The following is a 16,415-nucleotide window of genomic DNA, read 5'->3' as shown; positions in this document are numbered from 1 at the left end:
ATAAAAAAACAAAAAAACAATTATATTATGAAAATCCATAATATAATTATGTTTGTGTGTAATGGAATGTACAATAAAAGGCTTTAACTCTTTTAGAATTTTGTAAATGAAATTTTATCTTAATTTTTGAGAAATCTTAAAAGTTACCGCTTACATTCTATTCTTCAGTTGTATTATGAGAAAATAAAGATTTCTTAGCAAATAGAAAACAATTTTTTTTAATATTCAGTTTTTCTTTTTAGATTGAAAATTGAAAAGGTGTTAATGATGAACATGAACTTTTATTGTATATAAAAATACAAGAATACAACTATTTTTTATATATAAAAAAAAAAATCAAAAGTCATCTTAATGGTTTGCTTCCGTGATAATCTAATTATAGAGTATTAGTTTTAAATCCAATGTTGGGTTTAAGGTGGGTGATGGAAGAAACATCAGGTTTTGGTCTGATTCTTGGCTAGGCTATGCAGCCCCTCTCCGGTTCATGTTCCCTAGGCTCTACAACCTCTCCCTACAACAATCTTTAAGTGTTGCAGAAGTTCATAACCCAACAGATAACTCAATCAATCTTTCATGGAGAAGACCCCTTCGATCCCGAGAACTCTGCATGTGTGAAAGCTTGATAGCAGAAGTGGAACGTGGCCTAGTCTTCTCTGATGGTGAAGACAACAAGATTTGAAAACACCATAGCTCCAACAATTACACAGTCTCCTCTGGGTGCCATCTCTTTGACGGTTTTAATGTTTCAGGACATCTTCCCCCTGCTTTGCTTTGGAAAGGGTTTGCGCCTCCAAAAATAGATGTGTTCATATGGCTTCTTTTCAATGGCAATGTCTGCACAAAGGCTTTCTTAGCTGAGAGGAGAATCATCAATTATGAGGAAGCTCTTTGTCCTTTCTGCTGCAAGGAGATTGAGACTATACATCATCTCTTCCATCTTTGTCCAAAATCATGGTCTCTTTGGGGCAAACTATTTAGTTGGTTTGGGTGTGTAGGCTGTCTACCAAAAGACCCATATCATAACCTTCAGGAATGGTCCAACATGCTAAAAGGAAAATTCCAGTGTCAAGCAATTACCCTTCTCTGTAAAGGATTATACTGGTCAATTTGGATAGCGTGCAACCACATGATCTTTGACAACAAAACTCCAGACTGGGATGTGATTTTTGACCTCACCTTTCATCGGTTAGCCTTTTGGTTGAAGTCCTTTGTTAAAAATTTCAGCTATACAGGCTCTGATCTTTATAGGAATCCTGAATGTATCATGAACTGGACTAGCTAGTCAGGTCTATAGATTCCTTGTTTTCTTAATGTTTTTTAATTTCCCATGTAATCTTCCTTAGCAGCCCTCATCTCCTTAATGGGGGCGTATTATTTATAATATTCTCGATTACTATATAAAAAAAAAATAGAGTATTAGTTTTATTTTATTTAAATTGAAAATTTTTGTGAAAAGTTATATTGCTAGTTACTTAATAAAAAATATTTATATTAGATTTCTAGTAAAAATTAAATTTATTATACTAATTTTTTATTTTAATTTTTTACATTGCTAAAAAGTGTTTGTATTTAAAAGAAAAAAATTAAAGTGTTTTTCATTTCTTTTTTATTTATTTGAAAAACAATGAAAATGGTAAGAAAAATCGAAGAGAACCTCTAAATTTTATTTTCTAAACTCAAAAAAAAATATGAAAAATTAGTTTTTGTTTCTGAAAATTAGCACTTGAATAGGAAATTTTAATTATATTTTTCTTATTCTAACTTTATATTTTCAAAAAATTAAAATATTATTTTGTTTCTGAAAAACCCTAAAACTTTAGTGTAAATACAATACTGGAATGACCTCGCATGAGTTTTTAACTTGTACGGGAATGCTCAATTAGGTCCACAGACAATTTTTTCCTCAATTTCATCTTTTATCTCTGAAATCCTCAATTGAATTATTCTATCTAAAATTATCTAGATATTTTAACATAAAAAGACAGGTTCTAATAAAAATAAAAAAAAACCTTTTGCTGCATTAATTTAGCACCTGACACATAGGAAATGTTAACGTCCATAAACGAGGACCCCTTTGAGGAAAAATATAATTTGAAGTTCTAGTTCAAAATCGGTGTATAGATTAAAGACTCATAAGATTACAAGTTGAGAAACCCATACTTTTTAGTCAAAGTTATCAAACTCATCATCCCGATCCATCCAACTTATCTGAGATAATAACATCACACTGAATTTCATCATTTTTCGGTGAGAAAGGGAGCGTCGTGTGATACAGGGTAGGGTGCATGCATAAATCATAAGAGACGAGGTAAGAATGATCCTTGTCCCTTAATCTCATTGTTCAAGATTAACCCTAACAAGCTTTTACCCTTGAAGGCCTTATAAACCATACCAGGTGATTGATTTAATACACGCATGAATTTTTTTTTTTGTTAATAGTCGAAATTTTATTGAAAGGAAAAAGCTACAAAGATAGTAGCCTAACTTACATCAGAAGAACAAACAGAGGAAAGGGAAGCACAAAAAATGTTGCATGAAACAGGGGATAGCAACAAAAAGAGAACAGATAAATCAAAAGAAACCAACTCCTCCCAACTAAACATTCTCTATATTAAGCTCGAAAGAGTTGGAGTCAAGCCTCAGCCATAAAGCAATACTTTGGCACACCATGGAGAAACAGATTTGAAGGTTAGGGGCAGCGTCATTAAAAATAACATCATTTCGATGAAGCCAAAGATTCCAAACAACGCATGAGAAAAGAAGTTGCCATGAGAGATTTTGTTGCTTGCCTTTAACCATAGAAGACCATTGGAAGCACATATCATCAACAGATTTTGGAAAAACACTGCAAAAGCCCCGATTAGAAATCAGTTTCATCCATATATTCCAAGAGAAGTGGCAGTGAATGAAGAGGTGACTTGAAGATTCCAAGCTTTTATTGCAGAAAGCACATCTTGACTCCTGAAGGGAGAGGTAGTCGCGTTGAAATAGAAAATCTCTTGTGGTTACTTTATCTTGGACAAGGAGCCAAAGGAAAAGCTGCACTTTTGGTGGGGTTAGTTTTATCTAAACAGAAGATTGGAATGGTTTGGCTCCACCGTAGAGTAACTGGTCCATCAATTTGGAGCAAGATTTTACACTGAAGAGGCCATCGTTGTTGAGGGTCCAGATTTTCTTATCCATCTTGTGGCAGAACATTGGCTTGGATTCCAGCAAGGATGATAAAAGTGATAGTTGTTCTTGTTCAAAATGAAAAAGAGGTCTGCGCCATTGTAAGGACCAGAGCCAGATTCCATTGCTCCATCTACCCATGTCAGCCACCAAAGCATATTTAGAGGAAGACAAAAGATATAGCCTTGGGAAGGCTGTTTTGAGAGGGTCGTCACCAATCCAGCTGTCTAGCCAAAAGGATGTTAAATTGCCATTCCCCACCATGAATTTGCAATGATTCGTGAAGACTTGATGAACGTCGGTTTGAACAATGGACATAATATCCTTCCATATCTTGGATGGTTGGTTGTAGAAAATTGGGATCCCATTCTCATAAGATGGATTGTACATTGAAGAGATAATCATTTTCCATAAGCTTGTACCTGGGGAAGAGAGTCTCCAAATCCATTTTAGAAGCAGGGCTCTGTTTTTCGATATAAGGGAGCCTACACCGAGGCCTCCTTGTTTCTTATCGCGCATCACTATTCTCCATTGGATCTTGCAGAAAGATCTTTGCTTGGTACATCCACACCACAAGAAACGTCTTTGGATGGATGAAAGAAGCCTGCCTACCCCTTTTGGCATCTTGAATACAGACATAAAATATATAGGCAGTGAATTAAGGACACTTTTAATGAGACATAGACGACCAGCCATGCTTAGTAGTCTCCCCTTCCATATATGAAGCCTTTTACGAAACTTCTCTATCACTGGCTTCCATGTAGAGATACGAGATGGATTGGCTCCTAATGGCATACCAAGATATTTGCTTGGGAGGGAGTCTGATCTGCAAAAAATAGATGTAGCCAAGCGCAAGCACAAGTGATCATCGACATTGATACCAATAATGGAGCTTTTATGGAAGTTTATATGAAGGCCCAAAGACAGAGCAAACCATCTTAAAATTCTTTTGACTTGAACTAACTGATCAATATCTGCCGAGATGAATATTAATGTGTCATCTGCATATTGAAGATGGCTGACGAAAAATCCTGATGCAAATTGCAGCCCTTTGATAATATTCCCACTAGATGCCCTTTGAAAGAGAACAAAAAGGCCCTCAACAGCTATGTCAAACAGAGCTATGTCACACGCATGAATTTTTAGTGCCGAAAAAATGAAGGTCGCACATTTCTCTCAAAGACGTTCATTTTCTGCGTGTTTCCAAATGAATATTTACCACAAGCTTTTCATATTTATATATTTAATGTCATTACAGAATTCTACAGTAGAACATTGTGCATCCGATCCTCATAACATGCAGAAAAAGAAATGAAGAGTACTACAATAGATGATAGGAGACACAGTGGTGATAAGCGTCTGAGAGACTTCGGAGGTGAGGAGGAAACTTGACACACTCACTCAACATTGCCGTGAAGAGAGAAGCTGCAATGGAAATACAAGAACAATATAATGAAGGTACATATCTTTTGCTAACGCATGTGCATTTAAGATCATGCAGGCGATTGCCAGATTGTCTGCCATCCGATCAATTCCAGCATCAAGTTTAACTTTATATGCAGTGCGGCCTTCAAACCTAGTGGTTCAAAAGATCCAGACATCATGCCCATTAGTCTCATTGTTCATGGCTACAACCTACATGTAAAATAGTCATGCCGACAACATCCAGTTTGCCTTGTAAAAAAACTTGATGAATGTGCTTAACACGGTGACATCCTAAGATTATTTATTCTTATGCTCACCTGCGTCTTCAGACGTTGATTTTCCTCCCTTAGTGTCTTTTCCTGTTGAGAGCAAAAGTTATATTCTAGCAAAATCAACATCTAATTATGGATGGAGAGATTAGCAGTCCACGTGATCATGTGTAATGGCCTTATACATTCTCACCCTAGCTAGCTAACTCGTTCATATTTCTCTACGTAAAAATGGAATGCGGCACCGACACCACCCCTAATTCTAACACAGCTATTCATGTTGAATGACACGTGTGCATTACACCCATGCACAAACAGGCGTACAAAGACATGCTGGGAGAGAAATACTGTGCAGGCAAGCAGCACATGTTTCTACCAAGACAAAAATGCAGTCAGATAACAGAGTCCTAATGACATTCATATCTACTTCAAATGTATAATTTTTAGTTCTCCGATGTCTGTTTAGAAGCATTCCAGGTTTCATTTCTGAGTTCTTAATTTACTGGGTAGCATACCATCTTGCAACATACCGTAAGAGGCAGAGCAAACTTTTTTAGATGACAATTACAGCAAATACAAACAAATATTAGATGCAGGCTTAATTGGAACATCATCAACTGATTGAGACATCTGAATGTAACAGCTTTTAAGAGATTTGCAGGAAGTTCCAAGTCGCACCATTCTTGCTAATATATATGTTTTTTCAATCCTCATCTTATCATCTATGTGAGTATTTTTGCATGCTAGAGATTAGCCGGTAGTATGTACAGGGCAATAGGTTTTCTCGGCTAGCAGCTAGCCTTTTCAAAAGCATTAAAGATCATGCAAGTGTTTGCCCAGTCATGGTGTTTGGATGAATATAAAACCTGGAAGTTGTATCGAGGATCATCTTTACATCATCCTGTTAAGGCCTAAAGACCTGCTAGAGCAAAATTGAGCATCTGAAATGACGAGGTCTGGTTCTCAAAGAAGCATCCATGCATTGGTTGCCGATGAAAACGTAGATTTTAAAGGTACGATTGTGAAAGCATGGATGCTGCTAGTGTGGAACTATTAGAATAAAGTCTGCGGCATGTGATGGACAAACCAGCCGTTCCTTTCTACCCGTTCAAGCAGCCAGCTGTATGCAGGTTGACTAGTTGTAATCTAGTGATTACAATCCCGTGTTTTTACAAACTAGGCTGGAAATATTTTTCTAAATCTAGTAAATAAGCATCGAAGCTTGATCATATAAAAAGCTATATATAGTCTAGGGGAACTATTGGAATAATTTCATAAGATCAACTTTTCTTTTCCTTTTCTTTTTCCTCGAAACTTGAATAGAGTGATGGATGGCAGAATATTGACAGTTGCAAAGTAATGCTTGATAATGAAATAAGCTCCATACCTTGTCATGGAGGGCATTAATTGTTTCCAACATCAGTTGCGTCTGAAACAAACACAAATCAAATGAGATTACAAAATGCAGAGTGAAAGTTCAAAAAGCATAGAGCGATGGCAACTTTCTTATGTTCAAATGAATATTTGTCACCTAAAGACCTTGAAGGAGAAAGCCCCAATGATAACTAAAGGTAATCATGAAATAGATAAGAGTTGCACATCAAGGCTAAGCATCTAGTTCTTCCTCTTAAGTCAGCTAATGAGACCATACTAACAAGTTCAGGACTGTCTTGGAATACAGGCTTTTTATTTGTCTTTCAGCAAGTGGGCATCCTGACTACCCCTCCAGCTAAATGCAAACCATTACAGCCACACGTCCCATGTGAATCTCGGACTGAAGTCCACATGTGCAGCCAAACATGGAATTGTTTGGTATCTAGCAGCATTGAAAACCAACCTCGATTTCGTGTTCCTAATACACAAATCACAAGCAAGTACTTGACTACCATGGGCCTGTGAAGTGTGCCAGTTAGTGGAATTATTGATCAATAGCCAAGAAGGTGCTTAAATGAAGAGACGCGGACATGTTGCTGAGATCTTTTCCAAGTTTACTTGGAGTTAGGTTGTCTATGCATGAAATGCAAGGCATAGTAGCTCCAAAGTGTCAATAAAAGAAGGTGCGAAGCATTTTTATATAGATCAAGATATTAAACCCTGGGCAAGTTATGTTGGAGGAATGTTTCTTTTGTTTATTAATTTTTTTTTCTTTTGAGAATTATGCTGGAGGGACAATCAAGGCAGCTCAAAACAAGGGTATCTAATTTTCAAGTCTAGATCAAGATATTGGTGTGAGACTGTGTAAACCTAGCAATATCCATAAAGTGTTATTATATGGGACGTGCTCCATTTTGTAATGGATCTGCTAAGCCAAGATGAAATGGTGCCACTATTAATGCACTTGGCGGCATCAAATATTTGTCGAGTGGAGCAATTGGGTCCATGATGCACCATATAATGTCTCTTCAAAGAAAAAAGACAGAGACACGAATGACCTTTCTAGCTCTCGTACGTCTCAGTGCAGCATCAAGTTGCATCTCCGTTTGTTCTAGGTCGCTTAAGGTCAGCTCCTCGGAGTTTGAATTCCCAACTTGCCTGTGGATACTATATATATAGACGTATCTGAATAGATAGCATGCATATTGATATCCATAACATTTAGCATATGTATACAGGAAGCTGTACAAGTTACCTTTGTACTGTTCGCAACAGCTCTGCAAACGACTTGATTTTTTTTTCATATTTACCGTGATATAGCTGCAGATGAAATAGGAAATGTGCAAAGTCATACCTAGTTTCGAATTACACGATAAAAACTAAGCAAATAAGAAAGAAGATTACGATATGAAAAGAATGAGCTACAGTGTAATTTTTTATCAGCTTTTCCATTGTGTTAAAACATTATTCTCTACATGATTTAGTTAGCCAGACAAAAGTAATTGCTTACCTCTGCATCATTAGCACCATCAGACAATGCAGTTTTCTCTTCGAAATAACTCCGATGACGTTTCAGGATTTTGGCCAAACTGAATAGTAGAATTGATGGGATTAGATTGAAAATCCACAAAATACAAAAATAAGGAGCACACGCAAGTCAGCGTTGGTCAACATTGTTTATATCATATGGTAGAAAATGAATGCAATCTTCAATAAACCTCTTAGAATATATCTCGCACATTTATAGACACAAGCCCTACATAAACCCAAAAGTTTTTGAACAAAACTATTAATGAGATATGAACTACGTAACATGCGATTCTCCAAAAAATCTTGGTTAAGTAGCTCCTTAAAAACAACTAAATAAACACCACAAAACACCCAAAAGGGTCTAGATAACTATTACAGAAAGAACAAGAAATATCGCTGCCTGTCTCAACAGCAAAAAAAAATGTCTGTTTACATGACCTGCAAAATTTTTCTTAAAGAAACCACACCATAAAACTTAAATATGCTTTGAAAAAGGCTGCACCAAAAACTAAAGAGGAGACTTCTTCTGTCGGAGTAAGAGCCAACAGACTCACTTACAAACCTCACACAATGTTCATTTCTTAGTGCTCAAAAAAAAAAAAAAAAAAAAGAAGAAGAGAATTTGGATCACGTGTTAAATAACAATATTTGAGCGATGCCTAATTTTAAACTTGCCTCCACAAAAATAAATATCTGTAATTAAAGCAGTGATATTAGATGTTAAGTAAGGATGAAAAAATTCTTTACTGCAGATATTGAAAGATGGATCGAGATCATAGTTAAAAAGTAATACCAAAAATAATCGTTGTAAAGGGACAAGATTTTACTGACTAATATTGGAATAAGTTTAAGATTTTATTTTTGGTGGTTCTCACCAAACTGCAAGTTCAAAAAGAGTTTTTGATCAATAAAACAGACTTCTGCGAGGAAAGTACACTTTATGGAGACTCAGGGAATAGTTATTAATTAAACTTAACACTAATGGCATGTTAAAGGCAGTCTGCAATCAAAATGGATACTTGTTCACGTTGTTGAGCGGCCGATAATCAATAATGGACAATGCTCACGCTTAAGTTTAATGAAGAAATCTTTTTAACTTAAAAGAAGTTTGATAATTGAGTTTTCATTCTCACCTTTAAGTGGAGGTCAAAATAATGGAGGGTGGCAGGATACTATATATTACTCGTATTATTAAGAAGTATCGGCTTTTTATTGAGAATAGGCTTCCAATCTTTTATCTTCCATTATCAGAAATGTGGCAAAGATATAATACTCCTTTATTAACACCGGATATCAAGTTTCCACAACTTTGAAAAACCGTTGCTGTTACAAAGGGGGCAATGGAAAAGATTTTTGGTTTTGGACAGATCGATGGCTGAAGAACAGAACTCTAAGACAACAATTTCCTCAACTTTTTAACCACACAACAATGCCAACAGCAAGGATTGCACATATGCATGGGTGATTTGAATCTATTGTGGAAGAGGCACTTAAGGCATTCAAAGTTGGAACAAGTTAATCATCTTCTTGCACTGTTAGATGGAGTAAAACTAAAGCATCACACAATCGATTCAAAACGTTGGGAAGCTGAAAGAAATGGAGAATACACCATGAAATATTGCAACATCTGCTTAAGTTTAATGAAGAGATCTTTTTAACTTAAAGGAGTTTGATAAGCAAAAGCAAACCTGTTAGAAAAACAGAATATATTGTAGATAATATGTGGTAGAGAAGCAGACTAAATTATAGCTAATTATTTGGTAATAAAGCATGAATTAGGGTTATTGTATGAAAACCTTCATCAACAACAATTAAGTCCTTTTTCTTGCTTGTTGTCTTCAGTATTGTATTTTTGTCTGCATCAATTGGTATAAGAGCGTAACAATTCTTGATGATTATTGTCTTCAGTATTGTATTTTTGTCTGCATCAATTGGTATAAGAGCGTAACAATTCTTGATGATTATGTATTGTGTGTTGTTGAATAATCATAACGAGAAGAGGTGGTCATAGAAAATGACGTGTTTATATAGAAAAAGATGTGATTCTTTCTTGAAAAAAAGATGTTAAGGAATTGATGATAGAAGATATATAAAGACGGATTGCAAAATTGACTCATAAGTTAACGGTGATAAAGTTGCAAAAACAAGTTGAAGAATTATATTGTTAATTAAAATAGATGAAGAAGAAAAACATGAAGGATCATGAAAGGTGTACTAATCATGAATCCATTATCAATTTTGAAAACGTATTTTAGAAGTATGAGTAGAGAAATCAACTTTTTAATAAGGATGAATATGATGTTGAAACTAAAGTCGATTTTTTTTTTAATTATTCTAGTCTTTTTTTTTTTTTATGGATTGAAATCAAACACTAAAATTCAATGAGAAAGAAGTGGACGGTGTAGAAGAAGATGATTTTGATACAGAAAATTGGTATGTGATGACTATGAGGATGCAAAAGATATTCATGCTAACAAGCAAATATTTTACTCTTAATTAATAGGAAAAGAAAGGAACAAAACTAGATGTGGTTTTAAATGTGAGGTTTGATGAAGTATATTGTGGAGAATGCACTTCACATATGCTTGACAATAATTTTAGAATTGATAGGATTAATGTTTTTGAACTTTAAATAAAAGTTGTTAAGCAAATATTCAAAAGTTCTCCTAACAGAGAAACCATCACACATCTTATTAGTGATGATATAAAAGATACATAAGAGATTGTTTGGTTTTTGTAGTATTAGGTCTTTAATTGAGTTGGATTTTGAGAAGGTTGTTACACATGCATGGTCTTTAATATAGAACTAAGATTGGTTTCGTGGTTTTGTTGCTAGGGAGGATGAACATATTAAAAGTCTTAGAATATAAAGTTATGATGTTAAAAGTCTTAGAATATAAAGATTGAAATCTTTTGATTGAACAACCATTAGATTGAAGCAAGAGTAATTAAATTCAAGAACAAGTTCTCTCCATCTAGATGAGACTAATGCAAAAGATTTTTTTCCCAACATGTAAACTTATGTTAATGGGCATGAATTTTGATTTGGTCATTGGATCATACTAAAATTTTGGTAGGATATTTTAGAAGCCTTGTTTTTTATAGGGTTAAAATTTCATAGCCATTCGAAATCGGTAAGGCTTAAGAGTTATTTTTCAAGATTTGTCATATTTTCTTAATTTATTTGGGATTATTTTTTTATTTAGTTTAAAGCTCTCTTTTTTTTCAACTTTATTTAGGATATTTTTACTTTTATCCATGCAACCTATAAGAGAATATTTAATATTCAACTTTGATTAAAGAAAATATTGAGATTGTACAAAAAAAAAATTCCAAAATTATATCTTAAAAATTCCAACCATTTGATTTTATGTAATTCCGTAATAGGATCTTCATTCAATGCCCAAGTTTTTTTTAGAAGTGGTTTTGGATAGAATATTTGATAAAATAGTACTGCTTATCATAAAGTTTTGAGATTGTATCACCTTTTTATCATTGTTTATGATATTGCAATTACATTCTATAATATTTTAATTTATTAACTAAATCTTGTAAAACTTGAGGATTCATTAATATAACCAAAATTTCATTGCTGTGGAGCCACTTATCAAAATTCTTTTTATAATTGTACATTATTTGATGATCTAGAATAGAGATTCAGAGTTCCTGGACAATTTCTTTTGGATGGAACCATTGAGTTGTTGTCATAACATTTTACGATAAAATTGTCAAATTGTTCATAACAAATGCAGTAACTTCTGTATAATTGAAGCATAATTTTGACATCTTATTTAATTGTAAGAATGCTTGCTAGTATACCATTCAAATGGTTATCTTTCATCTATTTGATTGTCACAATTTGTAACTCCTTCAGGCGGGGAGGTGTATATATATATATATATATGGTGATCAGTATTTGTTCTAATATCTTTAGATAATTTTGAAATGATTTTTTAATATCTTAAAATATGAAGGACATCAAGATATGTTCTTTCTATTCTAATTATTTATGAGCACGATAACCAAAAGCTACTAAAAATCTTAAAAACAAGCAACTTGATGGTAATATCATATAACTCGTTTTTTAAATAAAGTAACTGAAGGGGGAAAAAGAACACAATAGTGTAATCGACTAGCTAATTATAAACCAAAGGACATTGTCTTTTAATTTAAATGCTAAATGGGTGTATTCCTTACGTCATCATGCGGAATTCAATCCTACACGAAGCTATTACAAAGAAATCTCTCGTATGAATTACCTATACAAGACCTAGCCGAGGAAGAACTTAACTTACCTATATAAGACCTAAATGAGGAGGAATACCAAATTAAAAGCATCCTAGACAAGTAGCATACACGTGTGGGTGGTCATTCTGTCATATGAACAAAGGTAGAGACATCCAACATTGATAATGCGAGTGTACTGCAGTGTATTTTTAAAAAAATATTTTTTATTTAAAAAATTAGATTTTTTATTTTATTTTTAATATAAATACATTAAAAGTATTGAAAAAACACTAAAATAATATTAAATTATTAACTTTTTTGAAGACACATTTTTTTAAAAGTCACTCTACCATGATTTCAACACACTCGCAAATATTTACCGACACAAAAGTATTTTCCTCCTTGAGAAAAAAAAAAAAAATCACATGCTAGCTATGACAGCATCAGCAAGAAGCTGCTTTGAGAAAATAAATATATACTGTGTTTGTTTTTGTGGTGATTTCGTGTTTAAAAAAAAAAATTATTTTAAATTAAATTTTTATATGTTTTTAGATATTTTAATATACTAATATAAAATATAACTTTAAAAAATATATATATATATTACTCGAATTTGTTTCAAGACAAAAAAACTTTTTTAAAACAACAATTACCCCATAACCAAAACTACCGTCCTTGTATAGACGTGTTAATCGTCATGTCAAACTATCGAGCATACTCGTACTTATCACAACAACAACACTGAAATCAACACAAAAAAATGATAATAATGATAATCAGAAACATTAAATTATAAAAAGCGTAGATAGAAACAAATCTAAGATTAGAGTACCTATCCCCTACAGAAATGATTATTTTATTAAGGATCGTTCTAGATAGAAGTAATGATAAACACCAAATATCCCCAGAAATAATAATAATAAAAAAATTATTTGTGAAAAAACAAAAACAGACCCGATCAAATAGGAAATCAGGAACATGAAATCCAAGATTCAATGAGTTATCAAACAAATATGAACTATATGAAGAAAACTGTTCGTCATAATATTATGTGCACAGTGCAGTGTAGCAGCATCAACTCATGCTAAGCGTTCGTTCCGGGTTAAGAGATTGAAGATCAATTTTGAGACGGAAAGCTAGCGGAGAAGGGAAACAAGGCGAGCTATGAAGACATAAATAAAAGTAAGTACCTGCCGGCGCTAGAGAATTCATACAGCTTGCCACTACTGGAGAAGACGAGGAGAGCGACTTGGACGTCACAGAGAACAGAGAGGTCGCGTGCTTTCTCGATCACTTCCTTTCGCCTCTTCGAGAAAGTGATTTGACGACAGATCTTCTTTTCGATTCGCTTTAGCTCCTCTTTCTTTCTCCCCATTCTCGATCCAAAATTCGACCTCACCTTATTTTTACCCTAATTTAAATTAAATAATGATGAAGGAATGCTACCAAAAATATATATAGAATTTTTTATGTGTATGTGGAATAAAGTGTAATTTGCTTTTTCTAGGGTTTTGTTTTTTTTTTTTTTTACAATTCTTTTAGAAAGGAGAAATGTAAGGTCGCAAATTCGAATCGTCAGCGTTCTGCCACGTGCTGTACGCCTTCGTCTCTCGTATGCTTAATTTACTGCGGCTTTGATAAGTGGGCACTAATATCGTTGCTGTCTCCTTCACTCCTATTAACTTTTTATTTTGCAAGTTAATTAAGTTGATCCTTTTTTTAATTTAAAATATCAACATTACTTTTTATAAAGTATTTTAACATTTTATGTCAATTATTAGAGTTGAATTCTTAATCTTAAAAAATAATAGCATCAATCACCCCATCATTAAATCACAGGCCATTTGTTGAACTCAATACTTAAATACTTATTCATCTAGTTTTAATATCTATGGTACTTTTTATAACAAATCCTTTGACTTGTACTCAACAAAATATATATTCTCGGAATAAAGTGAAATATGTAACAAAAATATATACAATTAAAAATTACAAATAACAACTAATTAAGAAATGATTTCTCTCTTGTATTTTTTATATCTGGTTAAATATTAAATTGCTCCTTGATTAACACTATAATAACAACAAATAATTTTGAAAACTACTAATATGTCCCTTGATGCCAACTTTAAAATTGTCGGTTCTAATAATATTTTGTTATTTTATTATACAATAAATATATAAAAATATATATTTGTCCTTGATAAATTTAAAAATAACAAATGATTCATACAAAAAGATTTTAATGTCCCTAAAAGTTAGTGTCAAGCTCATAGTTTTGAAACCCCGGTCCAACCCGAGACCTGGATGACCTGTAAATGGAACCGTGTCGAGTTTAAGAAACAATATGAAAAGTCCAAACTCAGTGTGACATAGTTAACCCCCATGGGTTGACCCGGTAACCCGAAAAAAACCCGGTTGCAATCCATTAACTTTTGTTTTTTTATTTTTTCTAAAATGATATCATTTTAATTTTTTTAAAAAAATAAAAATGGACTCGGGTGACTCGGTGACCTAGTCAAAATCCAGAACCTGGATCTTAGACCGGGCCAGCCACCAGACCGGGTTTAAAACTATAGTAATTAAGCTTTATGGATGGAGGGGAAGAATCGTCACTATACTATTCCAATAAACAATGTTCATAGTGATTTTCTGGGGAGTTTTAGCTTCTTTTAATCTTCAACAAAAATATTTTTTAATAGGAAAAAATAATAATGATGATAAGAGATTGCAAGTTATTGGATTATAATAGCCTATGATTTTATAGTAGATTTTTCTTATTTAATGATTTATGTATACTCTTGAAATTTTTTAAGGATTTTTTTTAAACATCATCATTTATTTTTTATTCTTTAATTATTGAGAATGGAAGATACAAAACAAAAAATAGAGGAATCAGAGTGAGGAATGAAAATGATGTTTTAATTTTAACGCTGTTTTTTTTTTAATAATAACATTGAACATGAATGAAATTTAAAACTTTTATTGTCAAATTTTTCATATAAAAAGAAATAATGATTAAAAATAATTAAATTAATGATGATAATAATAATAAAAAACAATATAAGTAATTTTAGTGACGGTGATAATGAAGAAGTAGAAAAGCATTTTGATTGGGCTAACTCATTTTCTTGAAAGAATTTTTGAAAATGATTTTCAAAACACATGGAATAAATATCAGACAAAATGATAAAAATTCTTTCACTGAAAACTTTAAAAATATTTTTTAAAAACAAAAAAACCTTCAATGATAGCAAACGGGCCCTAAGTAGTAACATCAGGAGTGAGGCCCAAAACCATGTTTGGGTTTACGAAGTGAAGCATAATTATTTTGTATAAACCAAGGTGAGAAGTCCACTATGATGCCGGTGCTAAGAAAACTTGTCCAGCGTGATCTCCAAACGGGCTTGGGCTGGCCAGGTGTAAGCCGCAAAGTTGCGGGCCTTACACAAGCTTGTCGTAACTATGTGGCTTCCCACAACTTTTACTTGGAGAATGAGAATCTATGCGGGGGTGAGCATTATTTAAACCCGCATTACCTGTAATTTTTTTTAATTCATATATATTTAAGTAATTTGTTACTAGATTGGAAAAGAAAGAAAATACAGTGAAATAAAAAGAGATTTTGGATTATTTTGCAAATTCATTTTTTTATATTTTTTAAAATATAATTCGGAGAATCAAAAAGTTAATTCGGGCTGGAGAATTTGAAAAAAAAAAAAATATTCAGAAAATAAAATTGAATTGACAAATCTTTACCCCAGAGCTCACCTCCAAGGAATCCATGCGAGGCTAGAATTTCCCCCCCTTTTTTTTTGGATTCACTGTACATTGCTTTCCAGCTTGAGTGGCCGGATCTTGAAGAAACATGCGAATCAAGATTTCATAGCAATTGAGATTGTTGTCCATGTTGAATATTCATTAGTTATCATGGACATCATGTCAATCAATTTCATGAAATAATAATAATAATAATAATAATAATAATAATTTGAGCTGATGTAATTTCAATCAAAATTGCAAGGCAATCGTAGCCATGAAAATCTAGGTGGTTTGATTGGTTGTGATTGTCTGTCAATCGGTCACCCTCAACAATGACCGACAACGAATGGCATGGCTTATACAAGGGATATATAATTAGATAAAGGCTGGCATTGCGGTTATATTGGATTTTGAATTTTTTTAGTTTTAAATTATTATTTTTTATATATATTTTTATACCATTTTAATATATTAATATCAAAAATAAATATTTTAAAAAATAAAAAATAATAAATAAAAAAAAAAGCATTTCTAAATAAAAATCACTTTTCAAACCCCGAAAAAGAGCCCCGAAGTTGCACCAGCTAGCTAGCTTCTCTCCATGAATACCCGTAAACAAGCCTGTAAGTAGAACCCATGGTTATAATTAATACGATC

The 16,415-nt window shown here is 33.0% G+C and overlaps 1 protein-coding gene across 4 annotated transcripts; it reads right to left on the bottom strand.

Annotated features, from left to right (window-relative positions):
- Positions 1 to 4,371: 4,371 nt before the first annotated feature.
- On the bottom strand, positions 4,372 to 13,461 carry LOC118054487 (MADS-box transcription factor 14). 4 transcript variants are annotated; one of them, XM_035066095.2, is made up of 7 exons: positions 13,187 to 13,460; positions 7,750 to 7,828; positions 7,495 to 7,559; positions 7,298 to 7,406; positions 6,253 to 6,294; positions 4,914 to 4,955; positions 4,372 to 4,806 (listed from the first exon to the last, which is right to left on the bottom strand). In XM_035066095.2, exons 1-7 carry the CDS (start codon positions 13,369 to 13,371, stop codon positions 4,756 to 4,758), a joined length of 573 nt encoding a protein of 190 aa, XP_034921986.1. In that variant the 5' UTR covers positions 13,372 to 13,460; the 3' UTR covers positions 4,372 to 4,755. The 4 variants fall into 4 exon arrangements, with proteins under 4 accessions (XP_034921986.1, XP_034921987.1, XP_034921988.1 ...); XM_035066096.2 differs by having other exon boundaries at positions 4,372 to 4,596; positions 13,187 to 13,459; XM_035066097.2 differs by having other exon boundaries at positions 4,372 to 4,747; positions 13,187 to 13,454.
- Between the last annotated feature and the right edge of the window lie 2,954 nt (positions 13,462 to 16,415).

The sequence above is a fragment of the Populus alba genome, chromosome 3 (genome assembly GCF_005239225.2).
Source record: "Populus alba chromosome 3, ASM523922v2, whole genome shotgun sequence".
Taxonomy (NCBI): Eukaryota; Viridiplantae; Streptophyta; class Magnoliopsida; order Malpighiales; family Salicaceae; genus Populus; species Populus alba.
The sequence above is the reverse complement of the archived record's forward strand: the minus strand, read 5'-3'. Positions and strand labels throughout refer to the sequence as shown.